The 15,835-nt window shown below is 41.1% G+C and overlaps 1 protein-coding gene across 2 annotated transcripts in view; it reads right to left on the bottom strand.

Annotated features, from left to right (window-relative positions):
* The window catches only part of nsg2 (neuronal vesicle trafficking associated 2), a 51,575-nt gene extending 35,740 nt beyond the window's left edge, over positions 1–15,835 (bottom strand). Inside the window, exons 1-3 of one of the 2 annotated variants that reach the window (XM_080867777.1) lie at positions 15,593–15,835; positions 15,034–15,203; positions 1,936–2,046 (exon numbers count right to left, since the gene is read on the bottom strand). In XM_080867777.1, the coding sequence (XP_080723903.1) occupies positions 1,936–2,046; positions 15,034–15,162 (240 nt within the window). In that variant the 5' untranslated portion in view covers positions 15,163–15,203; positions 15,593–15,835. The remainder of the gene's footprint in view (positions 1–1,935; positions 2,047–15,033; positions 15,204–15,592) is intronic. The other variant, XM_080867778.1, reaches the window with a different exon arrangement.

Here is a 15,835-nt window from a genome sequence, read left to right as displayed (position 1 = left end):
TCTCCTCTCCATCCTGTGCATGTGTTTTTCTGCTGGAACATGTACTTCCGGAAGCCGTGGCACGGAACGGCAGTTGACCGGAGGGGAGTGTCCTGAGCTAGAATCATCGCACCTGTGCAGAATTACCTTGCCAGCTCAGACCTATTTAACGGGGCGGTTGAGTCACAACCAACGCTGGAACGTTGAACTAAACCGGGTAGCGTAGTCGTGATCAGCATACTCGGTTTGTGAAGGAGAGAACGTTTTCGTTACTGTGCGTGTGTTTTTTCTCATCTGCCTCCAGGATTCAGGGATTGGAGGAGGAGCCGGCACCAGGAGTTGTTGTGGATTATTATTGCACTGTCACCGTGAGGAGAGATCGCCGAATCACTGCACTGCCCTTCTTGGATTATAGACTTGAACTATTAACTCACCTTTTTCACTGTAAATAAATCCACTGTTATTCTGCAAGGAGTCTCGCACCTGAGTCCTTTAATCCATTCACCATGACAGGAAATGCCTTTTGGTTAAACTGTCAGCAAGGAATTTGCATTTGCACTGTTAAATTTTTATATAGCTTTAATGCACATAAAAAACAGCTGCTTGTTTAAGTAAAAATACATTGATGGGTTTTTTTTTCACTTATAAAGTTGTGGCGTTGTAAAATATTTTGTCCAGTGTCAATTATATTGTCAGTTATATCATTATTGCAAATTTTCAAATATATATCGTGATAAATATTTTTGGCCATATTGCCCTGCTCTAATCAGTAGCAGAATAAGCTGTCTGGCATCGGCAGAGAAGACTTTCATGGGCACAACCCACACACTCTACTCTGCTGCTCAACCCACAAATACATTTTCCTGAAAAATGTGGCACAATTTAAGCGGAATAAAGAGACTTTCCAGCAGTATAAGATACAAAAAATAATCAACCAAACACAAATGTCCTTACTTTTTGTGCTAAGTTTATAATTATTCCACAATTAGAGTGTCTGTAAACATCCCTTAGTTTGGTTTGGTGGTGCAATGCCCTGCAGGAAGAGACACTTTTCCAAAAATAATCCAGAAGTGCCTACTCTGCAAAGACAATAAATGACATACGAATACTTTAAAGCAGCGGTCCCCAACCTTTTTTGCGCCATGGACCACGGAGTTTAATGTCCGACAATATCTTCACAGACCGGCCATTAAGGTGTCGCAGATAAATACAACTAAATAAAATAATATGACCAAGACATATGGTGGTATTTTGCAAATATAATAATAAACGCAAATTCACCAAATACTAGTATTGGCAAAGATTAATGACAGAACAGGGATTGCATCGTGTTACTACTGTAAACTTCCCCAGGACAGCTAACCTGACTAACTTTATTGTCCTGGAACATTTGTGTGTTTGTGTAGTGGTTGCTAGGCAGAGTTACAGCTATACAAGCAAGAAATAAATGACTATCCTGAGTGTTGTGAATAGCACGGATGCAACTGTGGCTAAATCAATTTCATGTTAATGTACTGTATGAAGCCTGTTGCATGATACACACAATTTCTTTTTAAACTCTGGCTTATAGAACCTAACTTGTTATTTCAGTCACCGGGGAAGACTGTGAGTTTGCATGCCAGTGAGTGAGAAAGATTGTTATAGAAAGAGCAGGAGTCTCATGTCTGCATGAGCTGATCATAACCCAGATTCATTCATTTGTTTGTCTACTTCCTGAGTATTTACACTACAACTGCAGCTGCATTTCTAAATGTAATGAGCAGTTCAAACTGGTCACATGGATTTCATTTGGGTAGGCCAAAGGGGAACATGTTAGATGAATCAATATTCTTCATGCAATTATAGCTGCGATGATAAAGAACCCACCGGACACCCATTATTAGAATTGTTATTTCTGCATCACAGACCCCGAAGATAATTAAGCACACTGTGAGTTTCTATTATGTAAATTCTTACCTTAAGTCTCTCAGACACTCCATCAGTAAAACTGATGGTGAACTCCTCCACTTTGGGCACCTTCAGCCGCTTCTTCTCTGTCTGGTACTCCGTGCGAGTTTTCACCACCACCTGGAAGCAGAAGAAGAGTCGAAATTAAAGCAGTTAAATACTCAAAGATGCTGAAGGCAGCGAAGGATTGATGGGTATTACCGTGGAAGGGAAAGGTTAATTTACGTTTAGCGTGTTGCCACAAAGGTCTTACAAACTGCATTAAATGGCAGGAGGTTTCACCTGACAAAATCAGTTCATTCAGGTCAAGTGCAAAAAAAAGGTGACGGAGGAAACATGTTGGCTTAATAAAAACTGGGCCAAAGTGCAGAATCATCCTTGGTTAACAATCTGTATCAAAACATATCCACATTCAGTAGACTGTAATGTACATTATGAAATATTTTGTCCAGAAAAAATGTGCAATAGCCAGTAGGAAACATTCATTTACTAATATTCTGTTTGTTTCCCACTGCCTTCAAAATAAAAACCAATTGAAACCAGAAGCTCAGTAACATTGTAGCTGAATTCAAAGGTTAATGTAACGTGCAGAAAGAAAGTTGTGTTTTCTTACTAGTGGTTGGTTTTGTTGCACAAACTATTGAGAATTAAAGAAGTCAAGGAGACTTGAAAAGTCGAGGATCAATGCTATTAAATTAATGTCACTTCACTAAAATACGACCAACGCTGTAGGAGGAGTGGTGATGCCTTGACATAGCAAAAGTTCATCAGTCCTTTGGCCGCATGAGCAAACAGCTGACAGATGGCGTGAATATCATTGATCATCTAATTACAATGCAGTGTTGTACCTGTCTGTGGTCCTGAAAATCATCTGCATATTAACAGGACACGTAGCACCCCCTTCAATATTGCTGCAGACTGAAGCCTGATTCAGACTTCTGTTGGGAATCTTTGTAGAGTCTACAATGTAACCTCTGTAAGTGGTCGACGTTGTCTATGCTTGCGCAGGTTCGTTACATGTTCATTACCATGTGGTCATGTCCTGATGCTTCATACGTGGTGCCAGCCAACAGACAAAAATAAAATGCTGGGTCCTTACTGTTTGTTGTGGTCAGTTTTCTTTTTCTTTTAGGGGTAAAGATATTTGTCCCTCATTTTTTTTTCCACGTTTTTGTTCAGTCCCTCACATCCATTCTGATAGTTTCAGCAATCTCCCTCCAGGAATCTACAGACATTTGTGAGTCCTTATATTGATGCTGTGGTTTTTATTCCTTATACTGGGCTGATGATTGTTATTCTCTCACTGATAAATTCAAAAACTGTGGCGAGTAGTCAGAAATGCACATGAGGAATCAACTGTGCTGAACAGGCCAATCACAGTAGTTGGGGGCTGCGTTGATGCATTGTGCAGTTATTTCTCAGGAGGTGTGAGCAGGTTATGTTTTACGTTACGGCATAGATTCCCCACTGAAGCATAAATGGGATGTAAGCACTCCCCTCATGGCAACGTCACTCTCCAGCAGCAGCAGCCTCCACCAGAAGGAAAACTCACACCCAAAGTAAAGGACCCAGGACCATTTATTGTCCAATATCCAGTTCCCATGTCTTAGCAGATCTGAGCTGTTTAAAGGCATGAGGAAGACCTACTCAATATTAGACAGGTAGTTTTAATGTTGTGGCTGGTCAGTGTAAAACACAAAATTCAGAAGCTCTTCCAAGATATTTTGACAGAGACATTTTCTTGGTCATAAAGTAACAAATCTTATGGTAATAACATTATAATATTGTGCTTAGCGCTTCCTCTACAAACAAATCCTATTCCTGTATAAAGATATGACAAAGAAGTCACCCCTCACCCCAAGTTATGTTTCCTCTGTAAAAGGCATAATTGTCATAGGAAGTTTGGACAAAGGCACATCTTTCTAACCAGCAGCAGGTTTAAGGGTTAGAAAATTCGATTCAGTTCAATTTTATTTATTCAGCACCAACACAACAGTCACCTCAATGCGCTTTATATTGTAAGCTAGATCCTACAATAATACATACAGAGAAAAACCCAACAATGATATGACTCCCTATGAGCAAGCACTTTGGTGATAGTGGGAAGGAAAAACTCCCTTTTAACAGGAAGAAACCTCCAGCAGAACCAGGCTCAGGGAGGGGCGGGGCCATCTGCTGTGACCAGTTGGGGTCAAGAGTGTCAGCTGATATTAGACAGTGTATGAGATTACAGCACATCAGTCAACTTTTCAATAATTATATTCTAAGGCAACAATGTTAGCTCTCTTATTTTGGCGCTGAATTAAACCTTGGATTTGGAAAGCTCATATCAGACACCTGTTACCGCTTACTAAGCTGTCTTGCTATTTTCTGCTGGCAGCTAGAGCAAAACAAAAGAAGCAAAAAACTGTCCCAGTAGTGTCAATTTTGCACTCCTCAAGCAAACAGGTTTGGAGCTGTAGTCCAAACACAGAGTCTTCAAAGCTCTGGTTTGCTTTCCGACTTCCAGTTGTGTTGTAGGAGGTCCACGTTCAAAACATGTGGGAGGAGAAAGCAGATGGGATTTCCTTAGTAACATAGGAATTACAGCTGAGCTTCTCTTGATGAAGATATCAACCCACGCACACTCAAACATAAAAAACAGTTTGCATTGCAAGTCACACTTCTGCAGTAGTGTCTGGCTGCACGCACATGTATAAGCAGTTCTTAAGATTGTCTGGAGGCTATATTTGCACAGTCCCCTCTTGCTAGTTTTGATTCCTCTGTGGTGCTTTTTGTGGCCCTGGTGTAAATGAACAACAAAAGAGGTGCTTTTTACCAGGTTGCGTGCACTTCACCACTGCAATTACTAAAAAGACAAAGTGTCCCTACTGTTTTTGTGCGTTTCCTGTATACTAATGCACAGAAGACAGGGCAGGGAATAGAGTACAAATGACAGAGCAGAGGAGAGCTGGATGGAGAGGAAAAAAAAGAAGAACAATGTCTCAGTGTCCTTGAGGCTAATTGTGCTGCCTCTGAGCGGCTCTCCGTCACTTTGAGACAAAGCCAGAAACTGCTGCGCACACAAACTGGCTCCACTATATGAATAACAAAGCTGTCAGTTGGCTGTAGAAACCTCTTATCTAACAGTTGAAGGCCGCAGTAGGTGTACTGAATACTGCGCATTTGATTGGACCCCTGAGGCGCTGGTGCCCCAAGGCTTTCCGCGCAGTAACACCAGACGTCAGGCTTGCCATAGTTGTAACTAATGTCTCAATTTTGGCTCAACTTTCCCATTCTCCAACTCATTTCACAATAACATGCTCGCAGCCTCTAGGCTCAAACACACCAGCGCTTTATTTTGCTTCATTACTCTTTCCCCTTCTCTAAATCTCACTCCTTTATTTCATATTACCTAATGAAGTGGCCATCAGTCAACATTGCCTCATTTACACAGCTGTTAGCTGTCAGCCAGCTCGTAGATATCCCCTGAACAAAGTGGCACCATCTCTGATCAGACAGGTCTAAATACTCTCTGGGAAACCTTAAATTTATGAACAGAAAACTCTTATTACTAACACTGGATGTAAATGTGTATAAATAATGCAGATGTGATATGAAGACTGAAAAAAAAGCAATTGCAGCTTGCATTATTATCATTGTGCATGAGCAGCCTTTTATTTCTTTATGTTAGTAGTATGATTGTGCACTTTTTTGGCAAAGCCTGCAGTGAAGTGTTTGCGATAGCAGTGAAAGTCAGGTAGGTGGCCAAAATTAAATATCTCAGCAAATATCAGATTTTCATGAAAGGCTGCTAAAGCTATTTTAGTTACCCAGCACATAAACCAATGTGGCTTTGGTGAAGCCTTGACTTTTTCTTTTTTTTCCATTTGAAGAAATAAATATGACAGCTATAAAGTGGAACACCGCAAAATGCTGTAGAGATGCTTATCAGAAGATCTTTCAACAAGCAAAGAACCATTCAGAGGTGGACTGTCCTGCTGCATAACCCAAGTGAACTTTAGCATCAGGGCACGAACTGATGATCAGACATTGTCCTTCAGGAGTTACTGGTAGAGAGTGGAATTAATGGTTTCATCACTTGCAACAAGACTTCCAGGTCCTGAAGTCTTTTTTGGTCAGCAGTGGTTTTTGCCTTGGATCTCTTCCATTTATGACATTTTTGCCGTGTCACTGCACCTGAGCCTAAAAGGTAGTCCGAATCTATTTTTCTGGTGTGCTGTAGGTTACTGTTATGTACTACATGTGCAAATATGTACCCATAACTTGTTTTTCAAGTTATGGGTACAAACAGCCATCTCTTTCCTGACAATTCGCTTTGTGCATATTCTCTTACATATGATAAGTCAACATTGAAACACCTGCGGCTTTTAGTCAGGTGCGGCTAATGTATGTACAAAACAGGATTTTCCCCTGATTTTAGCTTGTGCGGCTAATATTCAGGTGCGCTTTGTAGTCCGGGAAATACGGTAGTTAAAATAAGGTAAATCTGTTATAACGTTACTTTTGTTTTTTACCTGCTGGATCAGCCTATATTATCTTTAAATCTATTTACATTTTTTTTTAAATAATGGTCTTCAACACATAAATACGGGGATCTCTGCAAATCTAATCTGAGTACTTCATACTACAATGCACTTCATTACTTAAACCTGTCCAAGTCCTGGCTAATGCAAAAATGTATTCAGCGAATCAAATGGCAGGAATTCAAGTATATAAGAATTCCAGACATGGTTAAGACAACCTACTGAAATTTTAACTGAATTAAGGGAATTAATAGGGAACAAAGGTGATTTAAGTGACTGTAAACATAGCATGGTTGTTGGTACTTAACAGGCTTGGCTGAGTTTTTCAGAAATTTGTGATTGTTAGGGATTTTCCTACACGACCATCTCGAAGGTTTATGGAGAACGATCCATTAAAAGAGAAAAAGTGAGCAGTAGTTCTCTGGGTGAAAAAGCCTTATTGATGTCCAAGGTCAACAGAGAATAGCCAGACTACTTCAAGTTAATAAAAAGCCAATAGAAACTCAAATAACCGCTTGTTACATCCATGTAGAGATGTCATCAGAACTTAAGAGTAAAATTCTTTAAATGTGACTGCATTTGTTTTTATTTGGCACTGGAGGTACAGAGGCAGCAGAACATCCAGATCTGTTCAGAGAATTGAAGGTGAGTGAGTTTCAGTTTAAATTAAAAGTATCCAAAGTGTTATCTTTTTTTTGTTATCCTGAAATGCACGCTGCTATTTAGATTGACAGCTAACATTGTGAAATCAGCTTTGTGCGATGCGATATTAAATGCTTATAATAACGTGATGTAACTCTAACATTAGTAGGTTACATGGCAAATATTCTAATATTTCAGTCAGTGTCTTGTCAACAAAATGTAATGTTAAGATTTTAAATAAATGACCCGCCATCATGTTAGTGTTTTTAAAAGAACTTCAAGAAGTTCATCTTTAAGTATGTGGGATACAAATTTTGTTTTGATATCGAATTGGCTGTCCATTAATTCAACTACTGGTACTAACTATTCAATTTCTGGTATTGTGACCCTACAACCAAGATATGCAGAGGAACGTCTATGAACGCACGACATACTGAACCCTGAAGCGGAAGGGCAAGATCACACCAGGTGCTGTTCCTGTCAGCTTAAAACAGAAAACTGAGGCTACAATTCACACAGCCTCATCAAAGTTAAAAAACAGAAGAATGTAAAAATGTTGCCTGGTTTAAGGAGTCACAGTTTCTGCTGTGACGATGGTGGGGTCATCTGAATTGGCGGGTAACGAGCATGGATCATGCTTTTTATAAACAATTCAGGCTAAGGCTGTGCGATATGAACAAAATCTCATATCCCGATATAAGAATTCTATCGTTCCGATAACGATATAAATCACAAAAATGTAACATTTTCTGTAAATTCTGTGAATCTCGGGCAGCTCGACTTGCGTGAAGTGTTTCCAGCTGCGCGTCATGTAGCTGGAGTCGAGTGTTTTAACAGATGCATGAAACGATACATTTTTAGACATAAGTTGTAACGACCGCCGTTTTCTTTGTGAGTATTTATTACACAGCGTGCTGCGGGGAAAAGCCTGTTCTAACGTTTGAGTCTAAGGTTTATTTTTTTTTTGCTTCTCATCCATAAATAATCTGCTCTTTCACGTGATTCAGTTTATTTTGAAAAGTCTCAACAGGATCTTGAGCTTTATTGTGAAAGGTTTATGTGGAACATAAACAAGCTGACACGTGATGCTGTTACCGTCGTTGTTGCTAACCACAACGCATAAAAACAGGCGCTTGCCCGTCAGTAGTGTGGTTATATAAAATATAAGAGAAAGAGAGAAAGAAGAAATTAATATAGCCACTACAGTGACCATCAAAAGGATGAAAAAATATTGCCGTAAACTGTTTATTTTTGCGACACCACGAAACAAACGATAGCGTAAAATGAAACGATAGACGTTTTTATATCGTCATCCGATATATATTGTTATATCGAACAGCCCTAATTCAGGCTCGTGGTGTAATGGCATGGGGGGATATGTTCTTGGCAAACTTACTACCAACTGAGCATGGTTTTAACACCACAGCCTACCTGAGCATTATTGCGGACCGTATCCACCCTTTTATCACCACAGCTGTTTAGTTCATATGAAAATAAAAATCTTAATCATGGCGACCTATGAAAGAAAAGCTTTGCACCATTACCATGACCCAACAATTACTGGGGCTCAATCCTGAAAGTCTCTGTTAGCCTGTCAGAGTGAATACTGCTGGTCCTCTTATCAGGAAAGTAAGAGCAGCTATTTGCATTCCCCAGCATCTGAGGTAGAAATCAATCTGTGGCTACACAGACAGAATATAAACCAGCAGGGCTTTAAATCCAAAGGTGCAACACTCCAACCAACCAGCAGCACTGCAGTACTGTTGGATTACACAGTGGAAAGAAAGCATGAGCCCTGAATGGCTGCTACAGTATAAAATAAACACAAAACTGTTGAAGGCTGAACATGCATACATGTATTTCATTCATTTAAATACTGAAGATAAACTGACACTGTCTATTATTTTGCATGAATTTAATGGTCCTTAGGTCTCCTTAAGGTATTCATCAACTAACTAGTGTTCAGTCAAAGCAATACCAGCTGTTCGCTCTATAGTGATGGTAAACTCACTGTTAACCTTTTTTTATGCATGTTTCCCAACATGTTATGACAGATGATTGACAAAACGATTAATTTCTTCATTTGGGAAATACTCTATATGGAATCTAAATCTAATCATAAACAAAAAAAGATATCTAAATGATCCCCCGCTAAAGCTCGCTATTCAAACTGTTAAACAAAAAACAGACTGTGTAGGCTTTGCGTTTCATCTGATCTGGCCTACAGCCTCTGTGCACATCCAGCCAGATAAACGTATAAAAAATATATTTAGAATCTGTGGCGATTTGGCAAATTAACATGAGCGATGGTTCATCTGGTTAGGAGGCCCAAAGCCGTCACAACGCATAAGAAATCATCCGCTGATCCATTACTGATTTGACTGCCTGATGGAGGGTTCTCAATACCAGGAATTCCTCTTTAATTTATGAGGATAAGAACAAAGAATCGCAAAAAGAAAGAACAAGACTTGAAAGCGTCTCTGAAGTAACTGAGGGAAGTGAGAACAATAAAAGAATGAGGATGTGTGTTAAACAGGACGAGAGTGATTGTAAGTCTCTTACTGCCTTTGAAGCAAGTCTTGGTAGCTTAGCTTTGTTCTTAGAGGAATGATAAACAGAAACGATCTGCGTGTCTCTCTCAGAGGCAGTCCACCTCTTGCCACCCTCCTCTGGTTGTTGTTGTTGATTTTCTTTCAAACTACCAGAAATCCAATCAAGATATTGGTGGCGCAGCAGAGGCCGTGATGCATCTCTGCCCAAATGAAATCAAATCTAATGCTTTTCTAATGCCTCAGCAGCATTTTCCTTCCATGCGTTGGTGTGCCTGTAAGTGTATGAACTTTACTGTCATAAAGTTACCCCACCCCTGCAAAAGTCTGCAAATATCCCCGAGTAACCCTGTAGCCGGCAAGGTCACATACTCATCAGACAGGGATCAGGGAGAAAACAGCTGGACTCGTATTTGTAAAGCCGCTCACAACCGCACCGCTGATGTGGGGTACTAGTCGGGTCACATGGCCTACTAAAACCTCGCTTTGGCTTTAAAGGACAAAGAGAACAAAACTGGTCTCAGATCAGATTTTGAGAGAATGATAAAAGCTGATTACCAGTGAACTCTTTCTGGATAGGGCAAGTGGCAAAAACAGCAACCCAGTATTCAGTGAGATTATGAAGCCTGTCGCCGCAACGAGTCTACAGTTTCTGATTTAGACAAAGGAATGTTTTCCTACAGACACAATCAACGTCAAATAACAAAATGATTACCAGTATAGGTTCCTTACTCAAAAAAGGTAATGTATTACACTTCCTGTCATTTTTTAAACTTTACATTACTTAATGACTCCCTGAATAATGTAATTCTTTACACTACTTGTTGCATTACTGTGGATTAAGGCTTTTAAATCTTTGTGAATATTTTATTATTAATGAAGTCATTCACATCAACTGCATAAATCTGCAGCACAAATTTACAGCATTTGTAGCTCAATTTTTCAGATTTTTCAGATCAAAATAAACAGATCTGACCAATCAGACCACTGCATTTGGGAACATGTGTATTCATACCTCATGACACCAGTATTGAATATTCATCCATCCATCCATCTATTTTCTTTTGCTTATTCGCATGGGCAGCAGCCTAAGCAGAGAAGCCCAGACCTCCCTCTCCCTAGCCACATCCTCCAGCAACTCCAAGACCAAGGCACTCCCAGGCCAGCCAAGAGATATAATCTCTCCAGCGTGTCCTGGGTCTGCCTCAGTACCTCCTCTGACTGGGACATGCCCGGAACACCTTGTCAGATGCTCAAACCACCTCAACTGGCTCCTTTTGATGTGGCGCAGTAGCGCCTCTAATCTGAGTGTTGGATGGCCGAACTCCACACCCTGTCTCTAAGGGCGAGGCCAGCCACCCTTTGGAGAAAGCTCATTTCTACCACTTGTATCTACGACCTCGTTCTTTCAGTCACTACCCAAAGCTCGTGACCATAGGTGAAGGTAAGAACGTAGAACGACTGTTAAATCGAGATCTCCTGCTCCCCTTGATCGTGAACAAGACTCTGAGTTACGTTAGGGTCCACTTGGAGCAGTAACTCGTACCTGACATAGAGTCGGCACTCTAGCCTTTTCCGGCTGAAGACCATGGCCTCAGACTTGGAGACATGGAAATAGTAAAATAACACAGTTTTGCCACAGACTCATAGCTGGACGTTGCTCCGGGTCAATCAGCTCTCTGAAAAAAATTTTCTCCCTCCTAAAATGTGGTCTCAGCTCTGCCAACAAGAGTTCAAACTGCCCCACTGACATCCTGAAATATGCATGAAAGCAACCGTGTTTCGGCTTCAACTCTTGGAGAAAACCATGAAATTCTCAATGCTGCTGCCTTCTCGTGAGAATTAAATGAACCCAGAATCTCGGTTTCTTCCTTTTCTTGTTTTATGTTTAATTTTATGTTGCTTTTTTGCAGCACACTTGGTGTGTTAACAATATAAACTGTCGATTACAGCATGACATGCTGGTACAAATCCCTATCCTAATGAGGACATACACATGGTCTGTCTTTGATTGTTTAACTTTTAAACCAAAGTCATTGACACAACATTGAAAATCAGCCTAAAGGGACTTTTAAGTGATTGCTACAGTGACTCTGTCCAAAAAAAGGTAGAAATGGATGCTACATGGCTACAAGTCAGACTGCTCATCACTGTTGTTGTTTATGATCAGGCTCTGGCTGCTGGGCTAGACTCTGCATACCCTCAGCTTTAATGTCACTTTGGGTTCTTTGCTAGCTTTGTGTTAGCATGCCGTGCAAATGCTTGCAAAGAGCCAACGCTGTGTTAGCAGTACAGTGCCGCTGTTTCTTTCCTGGGTGCAGCTTACATTTTACCATCATGCTCTGGTATTTTTATACAATGAAAATGAAGGTAATTCTCAGACCTATACTCCTCAAAAGTCAAACACTGCTCCACCATTTTCTTCCTCCCTGCTAAACTGAAAACAGCCTATTATAGTGCAGGTGTGCAGGAAGAAAAGGGCACATTTTATGTATTTGTGTGCAAATAGTGAAATAACGTAATGTTATTTAATCAACGTGTGGTACTGAAAAAAATAGCAATGTGATTACTTTGTAATCTATTACACCCGACACTGGTGATAACAACGAGAAACAAGCTGTCTGGTCCTCTGTGCTTTCCAGAGCTGAATAGCATAGATTCAGCTTAATGTTATCAGTCTGACCCACAGTTTGACTGCTTTGGGTCTCATGTGCAAGATTGGTGGCTTTATTCAAATCAGGAACTCCAAAGAAAAGGGACTCCAAATGAATTATAAAGTTGTTGCATAAGAGCTTAAAATATAAACAGATGAATTTTCTAGAGATTTCATAAAATCTGATGTCTAATTAAATATTTCATTATTTCTTGGCCTCTCTTGCATTCATGCATCACTTACCAGGAGGAAAATTCTCACACTTAGAGCTCCAAACAAATGCTAAGATTAAGCAGCAAATTGACCTTTCCGACTCCCACACTGTCCTGACTGTTAACAAACGGATCCACTTTCGTTTGCATAGTGATAGATTAAAAGCAACACACACACACACAAAAAAAACTTGCCACTGTTTTGTTTGCTTAGTGTCCGAATGCACAAATGAGCATAAAATAAATGAGCACACGGAGGGGCTGAACTAACAATTTCCCAGTCCTGGGAGCAAGCCGGCAAAATCTGCATCAGCTGTCAGCAGATTTATCCAAAAGCAGCAAGCAAATGCAATCTTTGTGGATGCATCTCCTGAGGCATGTAAAAACTCAAAAACAAAGCCAAACAGAAAAAAAATTACATTAAAAAAAACAAAAAACTGCAAGCCATCCTGTTTGACCTCTTTTCCTCTTAAATGTCAACAGCAATAAGTCACTGGATGGGGACTTATACTCAACTCAGGTTATTCTCTCTGTCAGTCTCCCTTTTCAGGTAATCAATATAAGACATATTTGTGTAGTCACACAGTACAGTAATACAGCAATGAGTGTGTGTGTGTGTGTGTGTGTGTGTGTGTGTGTGTGTGTGTGTGTGTGTGTGTGTGTGTGTGTGTGTGTGCGCAAAGGCAGCTTCATCTACAGTACGTAGCAGTGTTGGTGAATCTGCTGGGACTGATTTAATCAGAGTAAAATGACTGACAGCTCTACTAAGAACGCCGTTTCACAAACTGGTGACAGAGACGACCTGTCACTCACGCACACGTGCACGCACGCGCCGCCTTTGTTGTAAGTATGCGCTGCCAGAATTCCCGCAAGCACAACCGTGAATGAAATTGCAAGTGTGTGCGCATGTGTGTGTGTTAGCACAGTGAATGGCAGGTCTCCTGAGTTAACAGGTAAATGAAATGGAAAGCGACTGTGCTTCCCTCAGCAGAATCCGCGCTGTGGGTTTCACGCTGTGCTATCTGTTTCGCCTCGCAGCAGGCCAAACGGGAGCTCGTTTCATACGGTGGAGTTTTGTGTGTGTACGCTCAAAAATTTAAACCCTTTGTTAACGCATTTTTCAAAAAACGGGGTGACCATGATATGAAGAACACAAGCACAGCTAAACTTCAAATTTAAACACACAGCATAAGCCTCTTAAATTTGCCACATACAGTATAAACGTCCGGAGAAATGACATCTCCCTTAATGGGAATATTCCAGCTATGGAAGCCAGACACTTATTAACATCGTCAGCTGTTATGCAGCAACATTTTCACTCATTTGTCATCGTATTTCTGGCCATTGCTGGCTGTGTAGCTCCAATATTGACTCTCTCTGAGCTCAGATGTTCTCCAGAGGGAAATATCCAGCTCCTAAATGCTCCACTCTACCACCAGTTAGTTGCTTCGTGTCTGTCATTCAGTGATGTGAATAAAGTACATTTGGTTGTTAGAGGCTTTTCACTAAAAATGGCTAAACAGCAACTAAATAGGGGGGATTAATCATGCCATAAAGCTTCTTACAGCTACACATGAAGCTGATAGCTCTCTGTTGGTTTACCAACTCCAATAAAATACAAAAATATGGCGTTACAGTCCAAAGTTATGGATTTATTTCTCAAAATGTATCTAATTTGATTTGTTTTTACTTCTACAAGTCATTGGTCACTTGGTGAGAGGAGAAATATGGATTAATATAGCTGAAAAATGTTCATCCTTACATCCAAACAGCGAAACAAACAATCCACAATAAAGCTTTCATGTGTGCAAAAAGTGACAATGAGCTCGCCTTGCTGCCTAATTCCATTAATTCTTATAATGCGCAATCAGTGCTGCTCTCTCTTCCAACCCGGCACATACACCAATCGGCGCTGCACTGCCACCATGGTAACTGGATTAACGAGCGGCGGCGCAGTTACTATGGGATGTCAAGATGACAAATGACAGTCTGTCTGGCACCAAATCTGTCTCCTAATCTCAGCTGGAAGACAAAGGACATGGCTGGGAGACAGATAAGATGAATGAATGTGTGAATAAATGGAGAAAGAAAACATAATACACACACACACACACACGGATGGCAAATAAAAGTAAAAATCGACATAATATAAATCAACGTGATTTTGAGACATTTAGTGACCCATTGTGAACTACAAATATGAGGTCCTGCAATCCTGGGATAACAGGAGATCACCTCCATCAGGAGTGAAATACTTCCTCACCAGATAAAGGTGAACACTCACATCAACTTTGTATTGATCTGCAATGATCCTCCCCTCAAGAGGGTGGGGGGGCAAGTGATTTCAAACAATAACAGCAAAATGCCTCCCACAGCTTAACAGAGCCATCATATCACCTTTTTTTTTTCCCTTTGCTGTGTTTGTCTGTGTGTGGGAGGATGGCACAGGTCAAAAGCACTGAGGCAATGGCAGCGAAGGCAGATTTGGGAAGAAGATGCACAGAAGCTGGTGGGCAGTCTCTCACCTTGTCAGGTGCTTGGCTCTGGAGGCTGCCAACATCCAGTGGAGTGATGAGGGGCACATTCTGAAAGCCGTCCTCCACGCTCACAGGTTTGGCGCCTTTGTCCTGCAGATTACTCCCCAGTTTCACCATCTTCAGCCTTTAGTATTCCTTTATTTCCCCGAAGCCTACTTCTGAAAAGAGGAAGTTTTGCACCTTTACAGCCTCTCAGGTCAATGAAAGCTGGCAAACGCTGGTTGATTGATGGGGACGATTTTTAATGAAACGGTGAATAAAAATGTTGAATTAAGCGGAGTGTAGCTGTGAGGCAGCTTACGCACAAAAAGGTGCTCAAATAATGCCTGAATGATTGATTGGTGAATGATTAGAGTAAAAACAGGAAATCGGAGGGAGGGGAATTTTTTTCGTTTACACTGAAACATGTATCTGAGTGAAAACTACCGAAAAACAAGGTGGGGGGGAAAGGAAATATGCATTCTGTCTTCAGCACCTTCTTTCTATCACAACAAAACCATCAGAAAATGAACGAATAACGCGTAAAAAAAAATAGGCTGATACTTACAGCTGCTCGTCCTTGTCCGCCCGGTTCCTCCGTGCTGCGGCACTGTTTGTGTGGACAGAGGCGGAGGGAGCGCAGATGAGGAGCAGGTGAGGCTGGAGGATGCTCTGCGGCGTCGCTGCTGCTGATGCTGCGGGAAAGCTGCGCTGCACCGCCGGAGACAAACTGGATGTCTGGCGGCAGGTTTCCTACCAGCAGGCAGCCCAACCCCCTTAATCCAAACAGCCTCTTCCTCTCCGAGCTGCT

This window comes from Rhamphochromis sp. 'chilingali', assembly GCF_963969265.1.
Source record: "Rhamphochromis sp. 'chilingali' genome assembly, chromosome: 19".
Lineage (NCBI taxonomy): Eukaryota > Metazoa > Chordata > Actinopteri > Cichliformes > Cichlidae > Rhamphochromis > Rhamphochromis sp. 'chilingali'.
The sequence above is the reverse complement of the archived record's forward strand: the minus strand, read 5'-3'. Positions and strand labels throughout refer to the sequence as shown.